The sequence below is a fragment of the Mastacembelus armatus genome, chromosome 2 (genome assembly GCF_900324485.2).
Source record: "Mastacembelus armatus chromosome 2, fMasArm1.2, whole genome shotgun sequence".
Classification (NCBI taxonomy): domain Eukaryota; kingdom Metazoa; phylum Chordata; class Actinopteri; order Synbranchiformes; family Mastacembelidae; genus Mastacembelus; species Mastacembelus armatus.
This window is the reverse complement of record NC_046634.1, coordinates 9,000,899-9,023,712: the sequence shown is the minus strand read 5'-3', so window position 1 is coordinate 9,023,712 and position 22,814 is coordinate 9,000,899. Positions and strand designations below refer to the sequence as shown.

Sequence of the window (22,814 nt, the reverse complement as noted above, 5' to 3'; positions counted from 1 at the left end):
AACTTTAAAGTAGCTTTGGTTCTTGCCTTTTTAGTCTCTGAACATGCTCCAACTCCACCTGCCCCTGTATATTTTAGGCTCAAAACAAAACCTGCTCCTTCTTTTTTGCTCTGCAGGAAATCCTGCATTTCAGGATTCCCCTGTTTTAGGTCCTGTTAGATAGTGTAAACCTTGTCTCTCTGTTGGTAGCAAGGCTTATATCTGTATCCTGCAGAAATCTGAAGGAAACCACCGCTGTGCACCTTTACTTCGAACATTACAGCAGTGCAGTGTTTTCTTTGTGTGTCTCTGCTGCCCTGCGTGGCTTTCAGCGTGCACTAATCATGCATGTTGCAACTCATCCCCTCTTCCAGATGGGAGCCCCTGCGCTGAGGAGGCATACCCAGGTAAGAGCTGCTTCCCCACCCATGCTTCTCTTCCTCTGTCCCCAACTCTCCAGGACTCTGGTTCAGCAGCAACTCTCTGGTTATCATGTGGGCTTTGGGCAGAGATCAGTCCTGTTTATCACATACATTTGTGGATAATTGATTGGAATCAATTTTTTTTTTAACTCCCACTCACAATTTAAATTGTTTGCTATTTATGCAGTGACCTCATTGTAAGTAAGTACAGGGGCCTGAGGATGAAACTACTAGATATTCAGTGTAAAATCATGGCCTGGGGTTTTATAGTACGATACAGTGACATAATTAACCCACAGAAGTCCATTTAGTGTGGAGCTTCCCTTGAGTACTTTTGTTATATTCGTGGAAAATGTCTCCATCAAAGAGACAAAACCTGTGACACAACTTGTCCTGGAGCTGCAGCCGGTCAGCTGTTGTCTTTATCAGCGCTTCTGCTTTTCCTGTTGTCTCTGCTCTGTTTTCTGTTTCTGTCTTAACATGTCCCATAAGCTCAGATATAACGTCTGCGTTACTCATATATGGTAGCACTTGACTGAACTAACACTGAATGAATTTCAGTTCTGTTTAACCTCTCTGATGTATTTGTCCACGTGTACCTGCGCTTCATGTGTACCTGCGTGTTTCCCAGGTGAGTGGAGCGAGGCGTTGTACCCCCTCCTCACCACGCTCACGGAGTGTGTGGCCATGATGAGCGACAAGGCCAAAAAGTCCATGGTGTTCCTGCTGATGCAGGACAGTGCTCCGACGATAGCCATGGACCTGTCTCTGCAGTACCGCCGCGACGTCGTCTTCTGCCAGACGGTCAGAGCACACACATTAAAGTGGATTTTAGGCTTTGAGCCTAAAGATTGAATCCACCTCGTCCTTTCTACCAGTTGTCTCCTTGCCAGAGAAAGTGGGATTTCTGCATCTTATTATTATTTCACTCTTGTGGGTTTTATTTTAATAATTATGAACCTTCCAGTCCACTGTAACACTTTGTTAAAATGGTATTTCCTTGTTACCAAAGACGAACTACAGCTGATTCTATTATAACAATAAATAACTCTAAGGATTAAAAGCAAACCGGTATTAATGCTGATGTGTGTGTTGCAGCTCACCGCTCTCATCTGCGGCTTCATTATCAAACTGAGGAACTGTCTCCGTGACAACGGATTCCTCCGACAGCTCTACACCATCGGCCTGCTCGCCCAGTTTGAGTCCCTGCTCAGCACCTACGGTACAAACGCGCCCAGAGCATCGGCCCGATGTCTCGTCCTCTCACTGTTAGATCCTCATCAGTTATCAGCATATTTGCAGTTTTTAAACTGTAACAGCAGATTGTGCCGCATTGAACTGTTTAATCCAGTGTCACTGCTGCTAATTTTGGCTGATTAATCCAGGTCCCGTTAATCTCATGAATTATATCATTAGAAACGACTGGTTGATTAACGCTAAAGTGTCGGATTATGATAAATACCCTGCTGGTTACATGCTTTTATATTTTGGCCAATATGATTGTGAAACACTTATTTTACTGCAATTTACATGAGACATAAAAGGTCTGAAGAAGTCTTGAATTTAGTTTGGTCATAGATTATGGATTATTCCTTTTAGATTATGGATTATTCCTGTTAACAGGTATAAATGTGTGTGTTCTAGGAGAGGAGCTGTCCATGTTGGAAGACATGAGTGTTGGCGTCATGGATCTGCGTAACGTTACCTTTAAGGTAAAAATAAATCATGTGCATAGGTTCGGCTATGGGAGTTATGGCTATGATTTGTGGTTTTAATATATTGTCCTTATTTAGTTTCTTGTAGTTGCTTTTGCTCCTGTTTAATGTGTCTTTTGTTTTCATCTGCATGAAATAAACTTTTGCTATTCTTCATTTTAAACAGATCTTCAGCAATGAATTGATAGTGATGATTTTACAGCTGTTTTAATTCGTTAATCAGTTTCCGCCTCTTAAAGCAGCAGGACTCAAAGCCTCCAACCTGCATGTGCAAACACTCTACATCACTTTCAGGTGACCCAGGCCACCAGCAGCTCCGCCCCCGATCTGTTGCCCATCATCACCGGGAACCGAGACGGCTTCAACGTGCGGATCCCACTGCCAGGGACCATGTTTGACGTTTTACCGCGCGAGATCCAGAGCGGGATGCTGCTGCGGGTTCAGCCGGTGCACTTCAACGTCGGCATCAACGAGCAGCAGACTCTGGCTGAGAAGTAAGAAAAGATGGAACAGCTGAAGTTTTGTCTGCAAAACAATGAAACATGAGCTTTAGCTCAGCCTCGGGTCATGCACAGAGAAATTACATAAACCCGACTTTCAGTAGACGTGAGTTCAGACTGAGGTAATGTAGACCGATGTGGTTCGATGTAAGAAAAATCTGTTTGTCTTGGTGCTCAGGTTTGGAGACACGTCCCTGCAGGAGATGATTAACCTGGAGAGTCTGTCCAGGCTGAACTCGTACTACGAACAATTCAAAGAAGTACTGCCAGAGGACTGTAAGTACTACAGTGTACTAGAGTTTAGCAGTAACATCTGGTGTTGTTTGCACCAACAAATCATCACAAATCTGTGTCATCCCTCTGTTATCTCCACTTTCCTCCATTATCCATTTCATTTCTTCTTCTGCCTTTTTTTTTTTTTTGTCTCACCTACATTTCTGTCCTCATCCCAGGCCTCCCGAGGTCCCGTTCTCAGACTTGTCTTCCTGAGCTGCTGAGGTTTCTGGGACAGAACGTCCACGCCAGAAAAAACAAGAACGTGGACATCCTCTGGCAGGCTGCCGAGGTGAGGTTTCTGCTAAGTTATGACGCAGATTTTCATTCAGGGTTGAATTTTAGAATCTCAATTTTCTGACACATCAGCTAATGGTCCTTTGATTCCTAAGCTAAAGCTTTTCCTGTATTTTGGCCCTGGAATTCAGAAGGGCCTACACCGTGACATGAACTTGTCTCCTCTTTCTGTCTCAGATCTGTCGCCGGCTGAACGGGGTTCGTTTCACCAGCTGCAAAAGCGCCAAAGACCGCACGGCCATGTCGGTGACCCTGGAGCAGTGCCTGATCCTGCAGCACGAGCACGGCATGGCACCGCAGGTCTTCACACAGGCCCTGGACTGCATGCGCAGGTAGGACGCCCTCACTGTGCCTGGATGAAAAACACACAACAACAAATCGCACCTGGGCAGCAAACAAATGGGAACGTTTTTGTTTTGGTTTTATTTTGTAAGTTAGAGTCGGAGGTCGTAGTCCCTCATCTGTAAATATGAACTAGATCTTTAAACCCAGTAAAGAAACTAAGGACTGAAAATGTGTCAGAGGCTCTGCCCAGGTGTGATTTAAGAACATTGCCTGTTTCCTCTGTAAACAATATGAAGTGGAGTTTCTGGTTCACTGCGAAGGTGAATATTTAGAAATTCAGTTGGTTTCTCACTTCTCCAGATTCTTTCACTTCACATTATGTCGATGACTATTGTTGGCCTTCTGTTTAGGAGAACCAACTGTGATAAGTGTCTAGAGAAGAGTGAACTCTCTGATATTCAAGTCCAAGGATCCTCCCTCCATCGTTGCATTGGGTGCTTGTTGGTGTGTCTGAGTGTGTTGTGTCTGTACGTCCGTCTGCTCAGCGTTGTCTTTTCTGTCTCTATGTGTCTATGCCTGTTTCAGACGCTGGCACGCTGTTTATTTCCTTTACCGTGTAATTGCAGCACTTGATAAACCATCATCATTGTCGTTTTTCTTCATCCCATTTTCCGTCCGTTCATATATTCATTTCCAAATGTCTGCCCCCTGCCTGTTGAAAGGGGATAAGGAAAGATTTAATTTGCCTTTGAGTTGCAGTGAAGTCGCACCATTTTAGCAAGATGCCGCCGCTGCTGCTGAGTAAAGTTCGAGTGCTTGTTACCACTTCAGGCTGGTTTGGTTAAATATTCTGTTATTTCTCTAAGTTGAGTTTTTATTGTTGTGCATGGGACACTTGGTTTGCAGCATGGCAAAGACACACATCCTTCAGCCAAAACCAAACATCAGTTATTATAGATAAATAATGAGAAAGACGCAATAATAACAAGAAGTAAAACCCATTTGGATTCCAAAGAAAATGTTTTCCTAACTACTGTAAATGGGATGGAAGTAGTTTTGCTTTTATTTGTCCACGTTTAGAAATATACAGAAGTTTGAAGAGGAAAAGAAACTGACCGTCCTCAGACGATGACGCTTTTCATGCGAGTTTGTCCAAAACGCTTTTTAAACAGAAATAAGACAGCGACAGCTGAGTGTCATTGGCTCTGACCCACAGTGTAAATATGTGCAGTCACAGCATTGATCAAATCCCTGCAGCTCTCAGAAGCACAATGAGAACGTTTTAGATTTAAGTGTTTTAATAACTGTCAGTGTTTCCTGTGATTTCATGTTAATTGTTCTGTTAAGTAAGAAGGTGTAATCGCACCTGTCTCACTGTACTGTGCACACACACATACAAACACTCGCAGTCTCTTCACCTTCTCCCCCTTTCTCTTCTCCTCATGTCTCTCCTCCTTTCCTCCTCTCTGCCTCATCAGCCGACGAGCATGAAAATAGCTTGTTGATCATTTTTAGTTTGAAATGCTTTTTGAGCTGTGATGCCTCCAAAATGTTCCCGTCATCCCCCCTTGTCACCTCAGACCCGGTTAATGGACAATACGCCCTTAAATACATTTGCAAGTGAAGTGTGTTATTTTTTGATTTGTCAGTGAAAGTGGAAATGTCTAACAGCATGCTAGCTCCGTCGTTAGCTTGCGGACAAATCTACATTTTACTGAGTCGGGGTGTTTTTCCACCACAAACTCCTGCTGCTTTTCATTGGTCACAAGTGAAACCAAATATTTTTCCTGTTACCTTTTTCTCCTCTGTTCCTCCCTCCTCCTCCTCCCCATGTCTTAGAGTATTGAAACATGGAGAGCCATTGCTGTGTTTTCTTGTCTTCTTTCCTTTTCTGATAGAAGCATCTTTCTTAATTTCTCTTTTTCTCTTCTCTCTCGTTTCCTCCTCCTCTGTTTTCCTGTGATTTCGTTTTTGTTTGTCTGATTTGGCTTTTTTTTTTCTGGGATTCTTTGGTTTTGGTTGTTTTTTTGATTCTTTTGATTTTTGTTACTTCGTATTATTATTATTATTATTATTATTATTATTTTTCTGTCACCATGGAAACCTCTATTGCTCCGTTATTGTTGATGTGACTTGTTCATTTGTTATGTCACCTCTGTGCATGCCATCTGTTTATTTTGGCTTTGACACATACTGCTCCGTCCCCTTGAATCCTCCTTCCCTCCTTCTTTCCTCCTGACACTCTCCATCCTCCTCCATCACTTCCTCCCCTAACTTTTCTCCTTCCTTGGCATTTCTCCTCTCCTCCTCCTTTGTAATCTCAATTTCTCTTTCCCTCCTCGCTAACCCTCTTCCACCACCTCCTGTCCCTTCCTCAAACCTTTTTTGTTGCTTCACACCTTCCTCCTCCTCTTCCTCCTGCCCCGTGGCTCGGCAGCATTGGGACAAGGGAGGGGGTGATCCAGAAGAACCTGAGCGGCTTGCTGCCGGTGCGTGACTTCCGGCTGGACCCCAGCCTGCTGTACTCGCTGCCCCTGCTGGCCCTCAGCCCCAACCTCCTGGTGGTGTGGATCTTCCTCAGCGTGGCCTATCTCCTGGCCAAACTGCGCTGCAGCTGAACGAGCGGCTCTGTGCTGCGACTGAATGCAAAACATAACACAGTTCCAACGTTTATGATGAGGGGTGGGAGTGTTCCACATTTGCTCCTGATGGGTTTTATTTTCTGAAACTGTGCCACTGTCCTGTGAGTGTGTGTGTCTTCCATACACACTGTCCCACCCTGACTAAGGGCTTTACAAAGCAAAGCATCACCGTCACACTTTGTGTTAACTTGATTCAAAAGGCTGCACACGGATGGCAGGCCTGGAAAAGTATCATAGAGTGTTTATTTTGTCTTAGTACAGTTACGGTGATTTACTTTATGAAGCTCCACGCCTGTGTCCAGACTGTCCACAGTGAAATGCATCTTTTTCTTCTTAATTAGGTCTGCGGACAGCAAAACTGTGCATTATGTCCAACGTGGGGTCAGTAGTGGGACGAACAGCTGGGTCACATCTGTATTGTTCATCTTCTTTATGCCTGCAGCTGTTGAGTCAATGAAAAAGTCTGGATGGTTATAACAGGAGCCCAGTCTGCACATCTGGGTATCACTCATGTTAGTGGATAGCGCCCTCTAATGGACAGAGTTTGCTTTTGCTGTATGTGATGGTCAGTGAGTGCTTTGCCTTATTCCTTCGTTGTTTATCAATGCAGATGCAAAGAGACGTTTGTATATCTAAGACACATAGATGAGACTTTCCCAGCAGTGTATAAAAATGACTTCGCTTTCAGGAAAGAGATATCGCTGATAGTAGCTGTTAGAATGGAAAATGTTGAATTTTTAATGTGAGCTTTGCACAAACAGCTGCTTTGTTTCTTTTGTGCACAACGTTTGGCCAGTTTGATTTATCATCGTCTTCCATGTGCTTTTGCACTTACCTTGTAAGCTAAAATAGAAAAGCTTTTATTTGGTGCCAAATTGAAGCAACTGCACTTGGCTTATATGTAGTTTTCAGTCAGTATTAGCTCGTTTTGGTTATTTAGGTCTTCCTGCTTTTCAGGAGAAGGAGGTTGTTTGCTTCGACTTCAGCCTGTGCACTTTTTTTGTTTGCTACTGAAATGATCCAGAGCTTGGTCTTTAATTGAAGATACCCAGACCACATTAGTGACAGAACAGTTGAGATACGAGTCTGTTTGGTCAGTTCTTTGCCTGTTTTCTCCTTCAGCACAACAGTAGATAAACTGAAGACTGAAGTATCTGAAAACATGGTATTTATAGCCAAGTTTGCTCAGAGGAAAATGAACTGAACAGCCGCAGTAAGATCATGATACAGTTTCCTCCAGAAGCCTCCTGCACCCAATGTGTTTTAAATACCTTGCATTCCTCACAAGAGCCCAGAGAACAAGCCTCCCAGTGTTCACAGCGATAAGGAACCATGTGAATCGGGGGAGTATGTGCTTTTTTTCCTGTGCAGCAACTTGTAACAGAAACAGGCAGTTGAAAACATAGAACATAATATTCGACCCTTTCCTGGGAAGTGTAGAGAAAAGCTTTTATTGTTTATCTCTGGATGATGCTGAGCTGTTGCAGCCTGGCTGAGGTGACATCTATGGCTTCAGTCCATTCGTAGACGCAGCGACATGTTTGACGTAGTCACTTCTTTTATAGTCGTCGCTCTGAGATTCTCCTGCCCTGAGGGTGGTAGCAGCCGCCAGTGGCACGTTTTTATTTTTGGGCACTTTAATTGATCAGTGTGTGTCAGTGGTTCGGCCAAATCTGCTCTCAGGCTGATGCAGTGAAGATTAGCTCTGTCTCACCAGGTGACAGAGTTGATCTTGATGCTTTTAGGATGCAAATTGGTTTTTGATTGATGTTGGAGGGTATCACTGATGGAAATTCAGGGGAAATGGATTTCAATATGCAGAGTAGTTCTGTAGTGTCTACACACTTTAGAGCTTCTAAACACACACACTGGTGTTTGGCTTTGGAGAGTAGAGGGAAAGAGTAGCTTTGATTCGATGGACACCTTGTACTCAGGTATAGTATCGGAGGCATATCTTGGTGATGTTGCTTCAGGTTTTATTGAGAAGGGAGTGTGGCATTTTGGGAAATATAGAAAGTCATTTTTTGGAGTAGAAATGTATAAACCAGATAAAACCAAAAAGTAAATTTAATCATGTCAGAAAATAGGTTTTAATTACCTCTAATGTCATGTTGTTTGTCAGATAATGGAGGCTGCATGTTTCCTTAATGGTCTTAACGTTGTAAAAAAATCTGTATCTTAGCCCATGAAGCTAAATGGCAGCTTCAGTTCCCTCCCCAGAGCTTTAAGGCTCTGTCTCATTAAGATCGACCCAGTATGGAAATGGATCAGACCAAAATAGTCTCCACTGGGAGTTTACGATGCTCTGATGACCCTTAGCACTCAAACACACATGTACTGCACTACAGTGATCTGTGTGGTCCTTCATACTGTTTGATGCTGAAAATATGAAATGATCCTTAATTTCCTTATGTCAGTTTAATATTTTGTGCTATTTTATGGATATTTTCAGGATCTAGCTGTTGGTTTTTATCATAAAACGTTTGCGTTAAGAAATGATACTTAAAGCTGAAAGACATATTGTGAGTTCAACTAAACAACAGAAATGATAGGAATCTCAATGGAAATGCAACTTAATTCAGTTGTGCTTTAAATTTACAGGAATTGTTTGACATTTTGTGAAGGGTTTCTTTGTTGATTAGAGAATAGAAGTTTGATTTTATTGTCATGTCTGCAGGAAAACATACAAACATTGTTCACTGTTTGTTTTTCACAATTTCTTCTTTGTGTTGATGCTCCGGTTTAGAACTACCTCTGTGAAACAGAAGCTACATGAGTAATGAATATACAAATAGCTCCAATATAGAACTAAAGAAAATCACTGAGCAGCAGGGATGTGTAGAAATGGTAAATGTTTATGTGAATGGACGAAAGCGTGTTTTATGATTAAACCCCAGTGAAGTCAGGTTTTCAACTTCTGATGCATTTATCATGAACTCCCAATATCTACAGGTGTAAATACACTGAAGTGCTTCCTAAAATATTTATTAAAAGCTAAAATATTTAGTAAATGTAGTATTTCGCTATCCTTAAAGAGGAACATGTCAATTTTGCCAGTTTGTTGATTTTTTTTTTTTTTTTAATTCCTAAAAATCCAGATGTACCAGGAAATATATTTTTACCACTGTACATATGTTGTATTTAAATGCTTCTATTGCCTAAATGCTTAGATTTGCTATATAAGTACATTGTCTTAAGTTATTCCAAAGCAGAGTATATCTATATATAAATAATCCAAACAGTGTCATTACTATGCTCGTGCCATAACCTTCATGCTGTTGTCACTTTAAATCACAGCTGATGTACGTCTGTGTGATCTTGCAGTAATATGAATATTTAGGTTTTAGCTTGTCATGAGGGTTAGTGGCCTCTCGTACTAAACCTCAGACGTCATAATGGTTTGCAGGTGTTTTTAAACCCCTCAGTTAAAGCACGAATGATGATATCAACATTACATGCAGACATTATTAGTAGTGTTCAAGTTAAGAAGGTAAGAGTGTGATTATGGAGAGCAGGTTTCCTTTAGTTCCCACCAGATCGGTGGATGTCGGAGTACGTTCTTTTAAACTGTATTCGATGGTTTTGATTTCTAATTGTGAACGCTGTTGTATGTGTTTGATTTGTGAAGGGAGTGTCTTTCAGAAAGGTTGTTTAGGGTGTTTTTAAAAAGTTCTGTAACTCTCTACTGGCACTTGAATTGTTCATGTGTTTTCTTCCACATTTATGCAACGAGTGCTTTTCTTCTAAGACCCAGCAGCAGCAGTTCCCTGTCAAAAAAGGCTCAGCCTCTCTGTGTCCCACGTTGCATTAAATGCACCACAAACCCAAGAAAAGTCCCAGTCGGTGTGACGTGAAAGCTGCTGTCCTGCTGTAATAAAGGTTTTCTGCCTCCACCTGCACAATGTGAACAGACTTCAGTCAGAATTTGTCCTATTTAAAGTGAATTTATTTGCTGTTAAACACTTTATGCATCTAAGCAGAATCTTTTTTTGACTTTTTACCAGTTCATGTAGTTCCTGGTTCGACTGCAACGACACATGTTTCAAATGCACCAACGTAACTTTAATAAAGCGAGACAGGAGTGGAAATAAGCCGCTGGCAGCAGAGCTTAGGGGCCTGTACCCGTCTGTCGGTCTGTCTGTCTGTCTGTCAGTTCTTTTCCTTCCATGTGCCCTACCTGTGTTTGTCGGTGTGCATGTGTGGTTGTCATGGTCTGCTTTTGCATAATCGCATCAGTAGCGTTTTATTGTGTTGTTCCTCACTGACGTCCGTTGGTCAGTGGTAGAAATCACAACAACAAATATCTGCTGCTCATTTTGAAATGCACAAACAGTTGATTGTGCTGTTGCTAAAAGTACTTCTGTACTTTTACTTAAAGTGCAGTTTTGAATCCAGGGTCATTTATTTAAAATATAGTGCAGTGTTCGTTGTTACTCACTCATCTTGTCAGCCACCACCTCAAAGGATTTTTTTTTTAATTAGGCAGTTGCCAAACAGCTTAATGTCATTCACACGTGCTCTCGTTCTGTCTGTGAACTCCCCGCCCTCTGTCTCCTCCTCCTTTTGTCTCCCCTGTCTCCTCAGCGAGGGCTGCAGACGAGAGAACACTGTGAAGAACGTCGGATGCCGAAAGTACGCATTTAACTCACTGCAACTCAGGGCCTTCCCCAAACACTACCGGCCACCTGACGGCACATACGGCAAAGTCGAAACCTGAATCATACTGTTGGACTGCTGTTTTTTTTTTTTTTTTTTTGCGAGAGGTCACCCTCTGACTGAATACAATCAAGATACTGTGTAGTCTGCCCATCATGTCACCCGGTTTATAAAGTTTTAGATTAGATTTAGGTGCAGATTTTAGTGTGATAACTGTTTTTAAGTACTGCTTATGTTATATTATGCAAAAGATGTTAAATGCAAGACTGAAAGTGTTTTTTTGTTTTTTAATTATAAACCAGCACTGCCTCACCTGTGATACGGCTCTGACACCACACCAACATTTTACAAGCTGAGCGTAGGAGATAAATGACTTAAACTACATGTTTAACAAAGTTAGATAGAAAAGACTTTAGACAGTTATCAATTATCAACCCACAGTATTTGGAAAATTGCATTACCAGTTAGTCTGTACTCTTAGGAATCACGAAGAAGCCTTAAATGAAATAGTTAAGGTCTGATATTTATATTGGAGGACTGTAAAATAGCACTAGGTTCCCAGTTTTTATTGTCAATAACATGCTGAATAAATGGAGGTAAACTGTCACTACAGAGTCAGTAAGAGTTTATTAATATCTTAGACCAGAAAACTTTGTCTTTCCCCTGGTAAATCTAATGAGCTTTCCTCCAAAGCCAATAGGGGGCACAGTGGACCTACCTGTAAGCTGGTTTTTATCACCAGACAGCAAAGAAGAAGAAGAAGATGATGATGATGATAATGATAATGATAATTATAATGATAAAGGGGCACCTGGTGCACGGCAGTGTGCAGGTGAGTAACTTTAAGACCAATTAAAAATACTTATATATAAAATTAGGATTTGTTTTTTGTTTTGCTGAGTCATATTAGGTATTAAAGTATTAGAAACTAGTCAAAATGCCTCCATATTTCCCACAGCTGGAAAGATTAATGATCAAAATGTCAGTTCAATCATTCGTATCAGCCCATATTCACTTTTCACAGCTACAATTATCTGTTACATGACAAGACACACCAGGATGAAATGGCACATCAGCTTTTCTTAAACGTTAATTCATACTCGGTGTAGTGTGTTTTAGTGTTTTTGGAAAAGAATAACCCGATGTTCAACTCACTTTGTTGCTTGTTTGTCTTGAAAACTCAGTGAGGACATGGGGAAAAACAAGTCCCACATAAAAACATCACAAAATACTGCTTTGAATTATTCCACCAAAAAAAAAAAAACTGTTACCAAACACATAACTTTTGTTATGTCTTGAGTGAATAATCGAGTGAAATCGATTATGAGTCTCGGTGATGACTAGTTAATTTTTAACTATCAACATACACGTCATCATTTTATCATCCTGTGGGAATTTCTCCTTAGAAGAAAACAGCTTGACACATAATCGGTATTTCACTGAAAAACAACACGGGGTTTCTGACACAACAGAGGTGTCTTTCAAGTCACATGTCAACCTGAACGAATCGCATGAAATTACCACGGACAGTTATGAATGAAACAGCCCAGCCCAGATACAGTAGCAGACGGCCGTCACACCGAGTGTTTCACAGATACTTCCCCAGTATGAGCACCGTCCTCCTCATTGCCCAGATCATCGGCATCATCCCCATTTCTGCCACTCTGCTCTTCATCCTCGCCAAGCTGGTCTCCCATCACTGCTGCAGCCGTGAGCAGGATGGCTCTGGCTATGCTGTGCTGATAACAGGCTGTGACAGTGGCTTTGGACACCTGCTGGCTCAGCGTTTGGACCAAAAAGGGTTTGTGGTGTTCGCTGGGTGTTTGTCTCCAGAAGGAGCCGGAGCCCAGAGTCTGGTCAGACAGACCTCCACTAATCTGAAAATCCTCAAACTGGACGTCACGAGCGATGAAGACGTGCGGCGGACGAAGAAGATGGTTCAGGACAACCTGCCAGAGAAAGGTGAGAGTCACACTGGGGAACGAGTATCTGCTGGGTTTCATTTTTGACGGGTAATGAAGGTAAATTCTGCCAAAGAAGAGAAACATAATAAAATGATAATACATAATCATGAATAACAAAATGAAGAGACAAGTTTTGACTAACAAAATATTTTGTCTTTTAAATTCTAAGAGATGCTGATTTTGAGACTCATCATCTCATACTTTTTAATATTTTTTTCTATACTTGTTGGAAATGGGCTTCCATAAAAAAAGTCTCATTATCCTGAATTAATGAGAGTGTGTGTGTAAGAACCTTATCATTGTCTTAGTTCATTTCCTGTGAGTGTTTTGATTTTGGTTATTCCCTAACGTTGCCAACAAGATGCATGTGTCCGACGTCACTTTTAACTGGAGTTATTTTCCAGGTCTGTGGGCGGTCATGAACAATGCTGGGATCTCGGACTGGGCTGAGATTGAATGGAGCACAGTTCAGGATTTCCGCAGCATGATTGACGTCAACCTTTTAGGAAGCATCAGGACTTCTATTGCATTTCTGCCTCTGGTTCGTGCCACCAATGGTAAGCTGACATCTAGCTTAGTTCACTGTGCTTTAACATTGCAGAGGCCATAAAGTTCAGATGGAGTGTTTTTGTGCCACAGGTCGGATGGTTTACGTGTCAAGTATCTTTGCCTTCTTCAACTGCCTGAACATGGGCGCATACAGTGTGTCAAAGAGAGGACTGGAGGCGTTTGCAGATTGCTTGAGGGTGGAAATGGCCAGTTTTGGAGTGAAGGTACGTTTGGAAAATCCTGCTACATGATGCATAACTTAACCATGTGTCCAGTGGGCAGTACAGGGGATTAGTGGTTAGCACTGTTGCCTCACAGCAGGAAGGTTCCTGGTTTGAAACCCATCAGGGGCCTTTCTGTGTGGAGTTTGCATGTTCTCCCTGTGCTTGTGTGGGTTTTCTCCAGGTACTCTGGTTTCCTCCCACAGTCCAAAAACATGTATGTCAGGTTGATTGGTGACTCTAAATTGCCCATAGGAGTGAGTGTGAGTGTGTGAGGTTGTTTGTCTCTATGTGGCCCTGTGATGGACTGGGGACCTGTCCAGGGTGGACCCCTGCCTTTCACCCAGAGAGAGCTGGGATAGGCTCCAGCAGGTCCCTGGGACCCTAAATAGTAATAAGTGGGTATAGATAATGGATGGATGGTGTGTTCAGTCATCCAGATTTCACCAAACACCAACTTTTCCACTTTCAGGTCAGTATCATCCAGCCTGGTAATTTCGGCCAGGCCACCAACATCCTGAAGATGAAATCAAGTCTGACCATTTGGGAGAAACTAGATGAGGAGCGCAAGCAGATCTTCAACCAGTCGTATGTTGAAGTGGCCAGCGAGTACTTCATGTCGATGTGCAAGGCAGGATGCGAGGACGCCGACCCAGTCATCAACGCCATGCTGCATGCCGTCACATCCGCTCAGCCAAAATACAGATACCTGCTGGTCCCTGCGATGGATGTATTTTTCTTCAAGCTCTTCCCTTTTCTGCCCACATCCCTCACTGATGCCGTGTTCTCCCTGAGCTCCATGTACGCTAAAAGGAAAGAAATGCTTCATGCTAAATAGGAAAGAGGTTGTGAAAAAATAAAGACATTTTTAATGTGTATTTCTTATGTTTTTCATTATTAATAATATTATTTTTTATCTTTTATGCTTTTTGTTTATTATAAGCTCTCTGAGCAGCAATAAACAGACCAGCAACCAAATAATAAGCATGTGGAGAACAGTCCAGCAGATTTAAAGCACACTAACAGCTGACAGATTCATTACAAACATGTCCGCTTGCTGCTGCTTCTGTATTTTGAGGCTTTTGAATTGTTTATGCAGTGATTATGAAAAGTACCTATGTCGACATTTACAGTAAAATGAATGAGGATTAAAATTCTTACTTAAATAGGAAACAGTGCCATAAAAAGCTGTAAGATCCATAATGCTTTGCTCCATGAAATTAAGATTTTATGTTCCTGGAAAGTGTCTAAGTGTAAACTGGAAATCAGGCACTGAAAAAAAAGGGTAGTTATGCTTAAATTAATGATTTGTTTTGGTTACGTCTTGGTATGAAATCGAAAATGCTTGTTTGGAAAAGATTCAGGATGGCCTGAACAGGTCCTTACTCCTCCTCTCACAGCACAACTAGACCTAGATACTGTCTACTGGGGCCAGATTAGAAGAGTCTGTTGTGTGTTGTAAGATAATGTGGGGATGTTTTAGTTGTAACTGCAGGGAGGTTTGAAAGTTCAGGTACCGTGATGACGTGGAGGCCTCAGAGTCGTCTGTCTGCCCAGTTAAAACTCCCAGAGAGACGAATAAGCAGCTTGTCCACCAGAACAGTTTGAGTTATCCAGCCCTGGACAGTATTTTAGTTTTATTTAAAATCACAGACAGTTTACTAATAACTTAGACTGACTTCATAGCTCATAATTCCCAGGTGTTATAATAACTGATTTAGATTTTTTTGGGGGGGGGGGGTGTTGCATGTGCAGTATCTCTGGAAAATCTCTAATGAGTCAGACATCCAGAGTACAGTCTTAGATTAACTTAAAATAGCTAGACAGAATATGGGTTTGCTGATAGTTTGATTAAAATGAGCAAAGCCAGAAGATTGTTTAAACCTTAGAGAAGATAAATACAATCTGAATCGGTAACTCTAGGGTTCATTTTAAACTATAGGATGTTCTTTATAAAGGTGAATGACAACTTTCACTTTTCATCAGCCATCTCTTAGAGACGTGATCTAGAGTGGCACCATGGGTTTGGGAAGCATATAGCAAAAAGACACAACACCACAATAAAATCAGGTGGATAGGATATATCCACGATATACTACTGCTGGTCAAAACAAGAGTTGCTTTCAATGCTGAACAATTTATTCACTCATTTAATTGTTTTATTTATATTTTGACATAAAGTGTGAACCTAAATCATCCCAGAGAGCCAAGGAGGCAGGAAGAGTCCAACTGTCCCCAGCAGACACACAATGACGAACATCCACAGGAAGATGCGGTCTACGACCATGGCCACATACTTCCAGTCCTCCTTCACCTGGAGAGACAAGAAGAAGAGCAGGTTGGAAATGTCTCGTTCAAACTTAATTAGACAGGAATTTTGTCTACAAACAACAAGGTGATTAATAAACACTTGCTGAAAAGTCTGCATCCTCTGCCCTCAGGTGCTCTGCGATATATGCGATCCCCTCCAGGGCTGATACCACTGCAGGAGACAGAGCACAGGCTGACGGGCTCTGAATCAATCCATGCACAGGAGGGGTGTCCCAGTCTGGGCTTAGTGTGGGAAGGCTATAACCAAGAGATGGAGCAGGAGGAGAGAGGAAAGAAATCCCTGGTCTTCCACGTATCTTCACCCCAAACCTTGCCAAATTCTCATTGTTTGGGTAACCACAAAAATCACAGTAGTGAATTTTATCTCTGGTATCCAACGAATCAAGGTGGAGCCTGCTGTGGCGTCCGCTGCCATCCTGGTAGCCATGGAGATCGACGTCAGACTCCTGGGTGATCCAGGTGGATGTGACGTGGGAGGGGCCAGGAGTCCAGACTGGGAGGTGACGCCGCCTGAGAAAAGGAAGTGAGATTGGGGAAACAGTAACACAACAAGAAGTAGATTCATTTTAAATGTGAAGTATTACATCACACTATTTTAAGACATTAGTTTAAGAAGTTTTAACATTTAAACACTTAAAAAAGCAAAAGTTCTTGAATGTTCAGGCTCTTCCTGGTTTTCTCACCGGACAGGCCTGAGACCGTGATGCGGCCGCTTCATGCACAGCCAGCGTGGCACCGTGGACAGGAAAAGCCTCCGAACCCATCGGGGCATGGTGTGAGTCGCCGATGACCGGTGGTGCACATTCAGCACAAACACAGTGATGACGATGGACAGCGTGACAAAAATCATGGTGAAGAGCAGGTACTCGCCAATCAGCGGGATGACCAGGGACGTGGAGGGGATGATCTCTGTGATGAGCAGCAGGAAGACGGTGAGTGACAGCAGAACGGAGATGCACAGCGTGATCTTCTCACCACAGTCTGATGGCAGGTAGAACACCAGGACGGTGAGACAGGAGATGAGGAGGCAGGGGATGATGAGGTTGATGGTGTAGAACAATGGGAGGCGGCGAATCACAAAATAGTAGGTGATGTCGGGGTAGATCTCATGGCAGCAGTCATATTTCTTGGTGTTGTACGTGCCCACAGCGTTGACAATCGCCCACTCTCCACTCTCCCAGTAATCCTACAAATTAGATAGTGTCAGGCGGTCCACACTCAAAGATCAACATCTGTTTTATGGATTGTCTTGGATTGGTTTTAATAACAAATGGGTGCAATTTGTTTTCTCCAGAACTTAATGCTCCAATGCAACAACCTGCTGAGAAATATTCTGTTAATTAAACAGTGAGCAGTCACAGTGTTCAGCTGGCGTCCTCCTGCAAAACAAAATGCTTGGAAAATAGCATGTGTGGGTCACAGATAAGACAAGGTGAAGAGGCAGAGCAGGCTTTAAGTGGCACGTCACACACGGCAATTATGTTTAAAAGTCACAACCTCAAAACCAAAAGCAAAACTGAGAAAGAAAATATGAAGCAAGAACCATCAGTCCAATCCCTCGACATGTTCCCACCTTGAGGTCCACAGTGTCCTCAAAGGGCTCCAGGTCGATCTTTGCCCGGTCGTACGTCCAGGAGCCAAACTTCATCTTGCAGCTCTGCTGGTCAAATGGGAAGAAAGTGACGTCAATGGAGCAGGACGACTTGTAGATGGCCGGGGGTACCCAGCGGACACGACCTGTGTGAAACAGCTGGGCCTTGGTCATGTGGGTGATGGCAAACTCTCCGTCTGCACTGGAAGAAGTCAAAGATGAGGGGTGGAAAAGACAAGAGGCAAGAACATTAGCTCAAATATGGAAGAGAGGAGTGAAAAAGAAAGACCAGAGTTGTTGTCTGGATAAAGCATCATCATTTTCCAGCACCTAAGTTTCTGCCTCATTATGTGTCAAATCCAATGAACCCTAGAGCTACGCCCATCTGCAGACACAGTGTTTAATAATAGATCACTGAATATTAACTGCACTGTACTCATGATGCAAGCTCATGTACATAAATGCTGAAGGATGAGAAAGTTTCCAGACAAAATTTCACAATAAAAACTTCCTGCAGCCTGAGGAGAGGAAACCAGACTTTGACTAAAATCGTATGATGCAAGATCACCGTGCAGCTGCAACACAGTCCAACAGGTTCACTTGCATGTATCACCAGAAAAGTGACCTCCCTCCTTATACACTCTTCAGCTGATGAGGACGTTGTTATGGATCGAGCAGATAATTGATCACTACAGATAATTTCCTGCTCCGCCTACAGAAATAGCCTCTTGTGTATTTACAGCAGTGACCTGAGTTGTCTGCATATAATCCTGGATTTGACCTCTGGAAGAGGGGTCAAGAAAAGTTTGATAAAAGAGTGAAGTAGCTTAAAATCCTTAAGATATTTATATGAATATGGAATCATGATTATGCATTTGAGGGGAACTGCAGTTGTTTGGTGTTTCGTGTGTTTTTACTTGTTGTACAGCACAATGTCTGGCACCCAGATGAGCTCAGAAGGAACTCTGATGGATGTCACGTTGTCGAAATCGGACGGACTCCACTGCAGCTTATAGTCCGTCCATTCCTGTCAACACAAGACGCAACTCTTCTTTAAACTGCTCTGGAGGAGGTTCTTCCCTCAGACGAGGACAGCCAGTTTAAAAGCTGAGATAAAGGGGCACGAAGAGTTGGCAAGAAGCAACTTTCACTCAACAACAGTCTCTTCCCTACCTGTTTCAGCCACACGTTTGTCGTCATCATCTGATTTTTCTCATCCTAAGAGGCAAAAATGGACAAAAACAGTGTGTGTATATGTGTGTGTGTGCGTGCGGACATCCTGTGTTAAATGTTACTTTATGTAAATTAGCTTCCATACCACGTCTATGAGCTGCGCGATAGACAGGCCAAACTTGATGATGACCACGTCGGTGATGTTGCGTGCCGGTCGGGTCCACTTGTTGTAGCCTCCAAACAAGCTCCTGAAGAGCTCGTCCTCAGTGTGAACACGAGTCCAGTCTTCAGCCAGCACTCAAAGAAACCAGAGAAAAATGCATTTCCAGTACAAACTAAGACAATCTGGGTCTCACAGACCAGATCTTGGGGTCAGAATCCCTCAGCAGGTCACAATGTATTTTAATAAATGTTTTTTAATCAACTTTAATCAATTATTGATTATTATGGACTTGAATGTGTTTAGTTTATAGTGTTGATGTCCAGAAACTAGATTCTCACTATGTTCTCCTTCCTTCTTTCTAAGGTTTTTGAAGACTGTTCTCCACTTTCTCTTTATTTTTCTTCCTCTTTCACTGAACCCAGACTGGTGCAGTTGACACAGACACTGTAGCTCCTCTCTGGAGAAAAGCAATTACCTTAATGTTATTGTTCATAACATTTCAAAGATTAGGACAGTAGATGGAGGGTTTGATCTGACACACTTTGAAGATTTTCATGTTACACAGAAAAGTCATTAGAAGTAACTGACCTAAAAGAAAAAGTCAACATTAAGCCAGCTTTTGCCGCACTCATTAATCATCAGATCAATGAATTCCTGTGTGGAATAAGCCTCTTTAATTCCTGGTGTTCCGCTTTTTGTGCCGGATGGGATTTGATTTGTCTTGCAGGGTAAACGGGCGCTGGTAGAGGCTTGAAGTGGTGAAATATCTTTTCTCTTCGGTCTCCCTCTCTGAGCACACAGCTTTTAAACGCTGGTGAGCAATCTGGCATCACCAGCAAGCAATTTAGGATTAGCCAGTGCAGCATGCAGCAAAGCAAGAGTGCAACCTGTGCAAATGTGCGCGTAATGCCAGTTTATGTGATTTCACTGGCTATTTATAACCCACGAAATGAGGTGTCAGGAAAGGCTCTGCCAGTGGACGAGACACAGATAACATGATGTGGGATTACACTTTAGTTTATATCCCATTGAGACTAAAGTCTGCATGTTGTGTAGAGCTCTACCTTATTTGCATCTGACTGTTGTTATTAAACCTTTCAGGAGTAGAGGCATGTTGATGCTTTTCAGTTCATCTTCTGGATAGAATATGGCTCCTGATTGCCAGATCAAGCTGTGTTGTTTCTATAAGATGTTGTTCTATGACAGCTCAACATGACATTTTAATTTAACCTCTTTTTTTTTTTTTTAATAAAAATGAAAACTATGGCATTTTGATTAAGTGTTTTTCTGGAGTTTGTTTTTGGTTGGATCAGCAGAATCACTGCAGGTTATACATTTGTATTACTCCAACTACATGTCTGCCCTGCCCTTTACAAATAAATGCAACAATATACAGACAAAGTTGAATTTAACATATTAGTGCAACACAATCTTCATACTCTCTATATCCCCAGGAAACAGCGTTACTGCATCAATGTTTGTAAGAGAGTGATAATATCTTATGTCACTGTACTGCAGGATATAAAAACACCATCAGGTACTGTGATGTCAAGTCTTAAATATGCCCCAGTCTGACAGCTCAATGTGCCATATGGTGCTCCCTACTACTAACACATAAAAGGCATTTTCATTGACTGTACCTGTGTTACCAGTGGCATCAGCTGAAAGATAGCATTACTGCAAGCTATGCTATATCCTACAACAACTACTACTATTAGGTGCTATAAATTATATATGTGTATATTATATAAAGTACCAAAAGTCACTATAAAATCAATGTTAAGTGGCAGAACCACTTTTTTTTAAGTCCCTAGAAATATAAGAACACCATAATAATTCCACGTTAAACAGTGTGATGGAGATTACAAGAACGCAAGACTTTAGGGTTGTCACAGAACAAATATTTCAGGTACTCAAATTAGTAATACAACACAGACTGGTCTGTTGGTAAAGAAAGTGTACTATACACTCATAATTAACTCACTATTAGATAGAAATCTGAAGAAATTACACATATATTGAAAGATAAATCACATTATTTCAATATCAGACATTTAAAATGTATAGTATTATAAAGTTATTGCAAAATCACTTCTAAGTGACAGAACATCCGTGTTAACTTCTTATAGAAATATCGTGGGGATATGAGTATTTGCCAAGGAAGCACACGGAACATAGTCAGTGTATGGATTTTGCCGCTTCACTTACCAGAGTTGATGAGGATCCAGCAGCTGTAAAGCAAAGTCCAGCCTCTTTTGTGCTCCATTGGAAACAGCAAACACAGACCAGTTCAGACGAGATGAAGCTCAGTTTGTCTCCTAAGGGTTCAGTCTTTGTTCTCCCTCCGATCATCTCCACACAGTGACTCCTGCTCAGCTACTCTCAGCCACAGCCTCCCATCACTACAGTCATCAGCATGCAGGCACATCACAGCCCGATGGGGGCATGTGGAGGCATTGTTATTCTTCATGCCTTATACATTTCAATGTTTAAGCAATGTTTTTACCATAAGTCCAGACTTTTGATGGAAAAACCTCCACAAGCCCCAATATTTTACCCAAACATTATTTAATTTGTAGTACAGTTTCATTAAACCTTCAATTTACATTAAAGTCATTGTATGAAATGTGAAGATTTCAGGGTTTTTTTTTTAATGTCTTTGCTCTTTTTGCTAGATCAGACTGTGACTGACTGAAAAGGCCAAACACACACACACACACACACACACACACACACACACACACACACACACACACACACAGTGTCCACCAAGGTCAACAGTCTCTCAGCTTCAGTCAAACACTGTGCAGTGCATGAGTAGTGTCTGAGGTTTGAGTATATCACTATAATTGTGCTGTGAAGACTGTGAATAGAAACGACACCAGCTGAGGAGAAAAGTAAAATCTACAGCCTGACTTCTATGACCTCTACGTCTTTTTAGAGCCCAAAACAGGAATGGGAATGTGCTGGCTCTGCTTGCCTATGTTTTTATGGGAATATTGGGGTTTTAGCAACCAGTGAAAGTTTACCTTTCTTTTATAAAATAAAATAATGCAAAAAAAAAAATTTGCTCATATTGTGTTTGCACTTTTGTAATTCCATCATTTTAGATTTCATTTTGACTGCATTAGGTAAGCTGAGCACTGTTTCAGCTGTAAGCACCGACCTTTCTGACTTCATGAGATATGGGAAACAACCTGTATGCACACTTCTTGATTTTTAGGGCTCATTAAAATTCAAACCCCAATTTAAAGATCACCCTGCAGATTTACTGCTGACATTTAAAGAACAGAGGAGAGGAGATTAAAAGTTTTTTTCATTCAAAGTCACTTTGGGAGCTTTCCATACACATACACACTGCTTTGCAGATACAGTGTCTTAATTCCATCCATCCATTTATTTTCTATACCCACTTATTCCTTTAACCTGGGTCATGGGGATCTGCTGGAGCCTATAGTGTCTTAATTTCCTCTCATATATCTTATACACAGCCCATAGTACATTGATATTTTTGAGGCAGGAAGCTGTTTCAGTGATATTTGCTGTTTCCAAAGTAAAATACAGTTTGTGATTGTTTCATTCAAATGGCAATAATCTGTATCTGATTCCTTTCATACAAGGACATGAATGTTTTTTAGAGGCACCTGGTTGGTTCAGACAGGGTCTAAAACAATCAGACACACAGCAACATTTTCTTTATATTGTAAAAAATGTCTATAATTAATATATGTCAGTTAACAGTTTATTGATATTAAAAGGTGTTTGATATTATTGCTTGACAGACAAACGCGCTCTCCTTGTTCTGAGCCTTCTCGGATTCCGTCGACTCCGTCACCGTAGCAGAGAAGCAGCGCAGCGGCACCTGAGAGCAGAACAAAAGTAAGAGGTCCCACTCTGCTGCTGTTTTGATGATGGGCATCTTGGCAACACAGAAAGGTTTTTAAAAATACGTGTAGTGAGTTGGATTTTGGCTTATATCTTCTAATGCCGGTTACCTTTAGATGGTACGATAATTAACGAGTGTGTTTTTATGCTCAAATTGATTTTTAAAAT

The 22,814-nt window shown here is 41.8% G+C and overlaps 3 protein-coding genes across 8 annotated transcripts in view; 2 read left to right on the top strand and 1 right to left on the bottom strand.

The window, feature by feature from the left end:
- The window catches only part of LOC113127445 (inositol polyphosphate-4-phosphatase type I A-like), a 28,537-nt gene extending 17,161 nt beyond the window's left edge, over positions 1-11,376 (top strand). For 3 of the 6 annotated variants that reach the window (XM_026302028.1, XM_026302025.2, XM_026302026.2), the window contains exons 18-26: positions 354-386; positions 1,033-1,205; positions 1,500-1,623; positions 2,046-2,113; positions 2,411-2,610; positions 2,795-2,892; positions 3,069-3,181; positions 3,364-3,518; positions 10,698-10,830. In XM_026302028.1, the coding sequence (XP_026157813.1) occupies positions 354-386; positions 1,033-1,205; positions 1,500-1,623; positions 2,046-2,113; positions 2,411-2,610; positions 2,795-2,892; positions 3,069-3,181; positions 3,364-3,518; positions 10,698-10,830 (1,097 nt within the window). Of the gene's footprint in view, positions 1-353; positions 387-1,032; positions 1,206-1,499; positions 1,624-2,045; positions 2,114-2,410; positions 2,611-2,794; positions 2,893-3,068; positions 3,182-3,363; positions 3,519-5,908; positions 6,754-10,697 lie in introns of those variants that run through there. The other 3 variants (XM_026302027.1, XM_026302031.2, XM_026302029.1) reach the window with 3 other exon arrangements.
- A 132-nt stretch (positions 11,377-11,508) lies between these two features.
- Positions 11,509-14,362, top strand: LOC113127446 (short-chain dehydrogenase/reductase family 9C member 7). Its single transcript, XM_026302032.2, has 4 exons — positions 11,509-12,731; positions 13,138-13,290; positions 13,373-13,506; positions 13,976-14,362. The coding sequence occupies exons 1-4, from the start codon at positions 12,281-12,283 to the stop codon at positions 14,339-14,341; spliced, it is 1,104 nt and encodes a 367-aa protein (XP_026157817.1). The 5' UTR covers positions 11,509-12,280; the 3' UTR covers positions 14,342-14,362.
- A 1,239-nt stretch (positions 14,363-15,601) lies between these two features.
- Positions 15,602-22,680, bottom strand: LOC113127606 (neuronal acetylcholine receptor subunit alpha-2-like). The gene is made up of 8 exons (XM_033325617.1): positions 22,542-22,680; positions 18,744-18,895; positions 18,599-18,643; positions 18,343-18,452; positions 17,408-17,627; positions 16,518-17,020; positions 15,918-16,344; positions 15,602-15,817 (listed from the first exon to the last, which is right to left on the bottom strand). Exons 1-8 carry the CDS (start codon positions 22,678-22,680, stop codon positions 15,692-15,694), a joined length of 1,722 nt encoding a protein of 573 aa, XP_033181508.1. The 3' UTR covers positions 15,602-15,691.
- Positions 22,681-22,814: the final 134 nt, after the last annotated feature.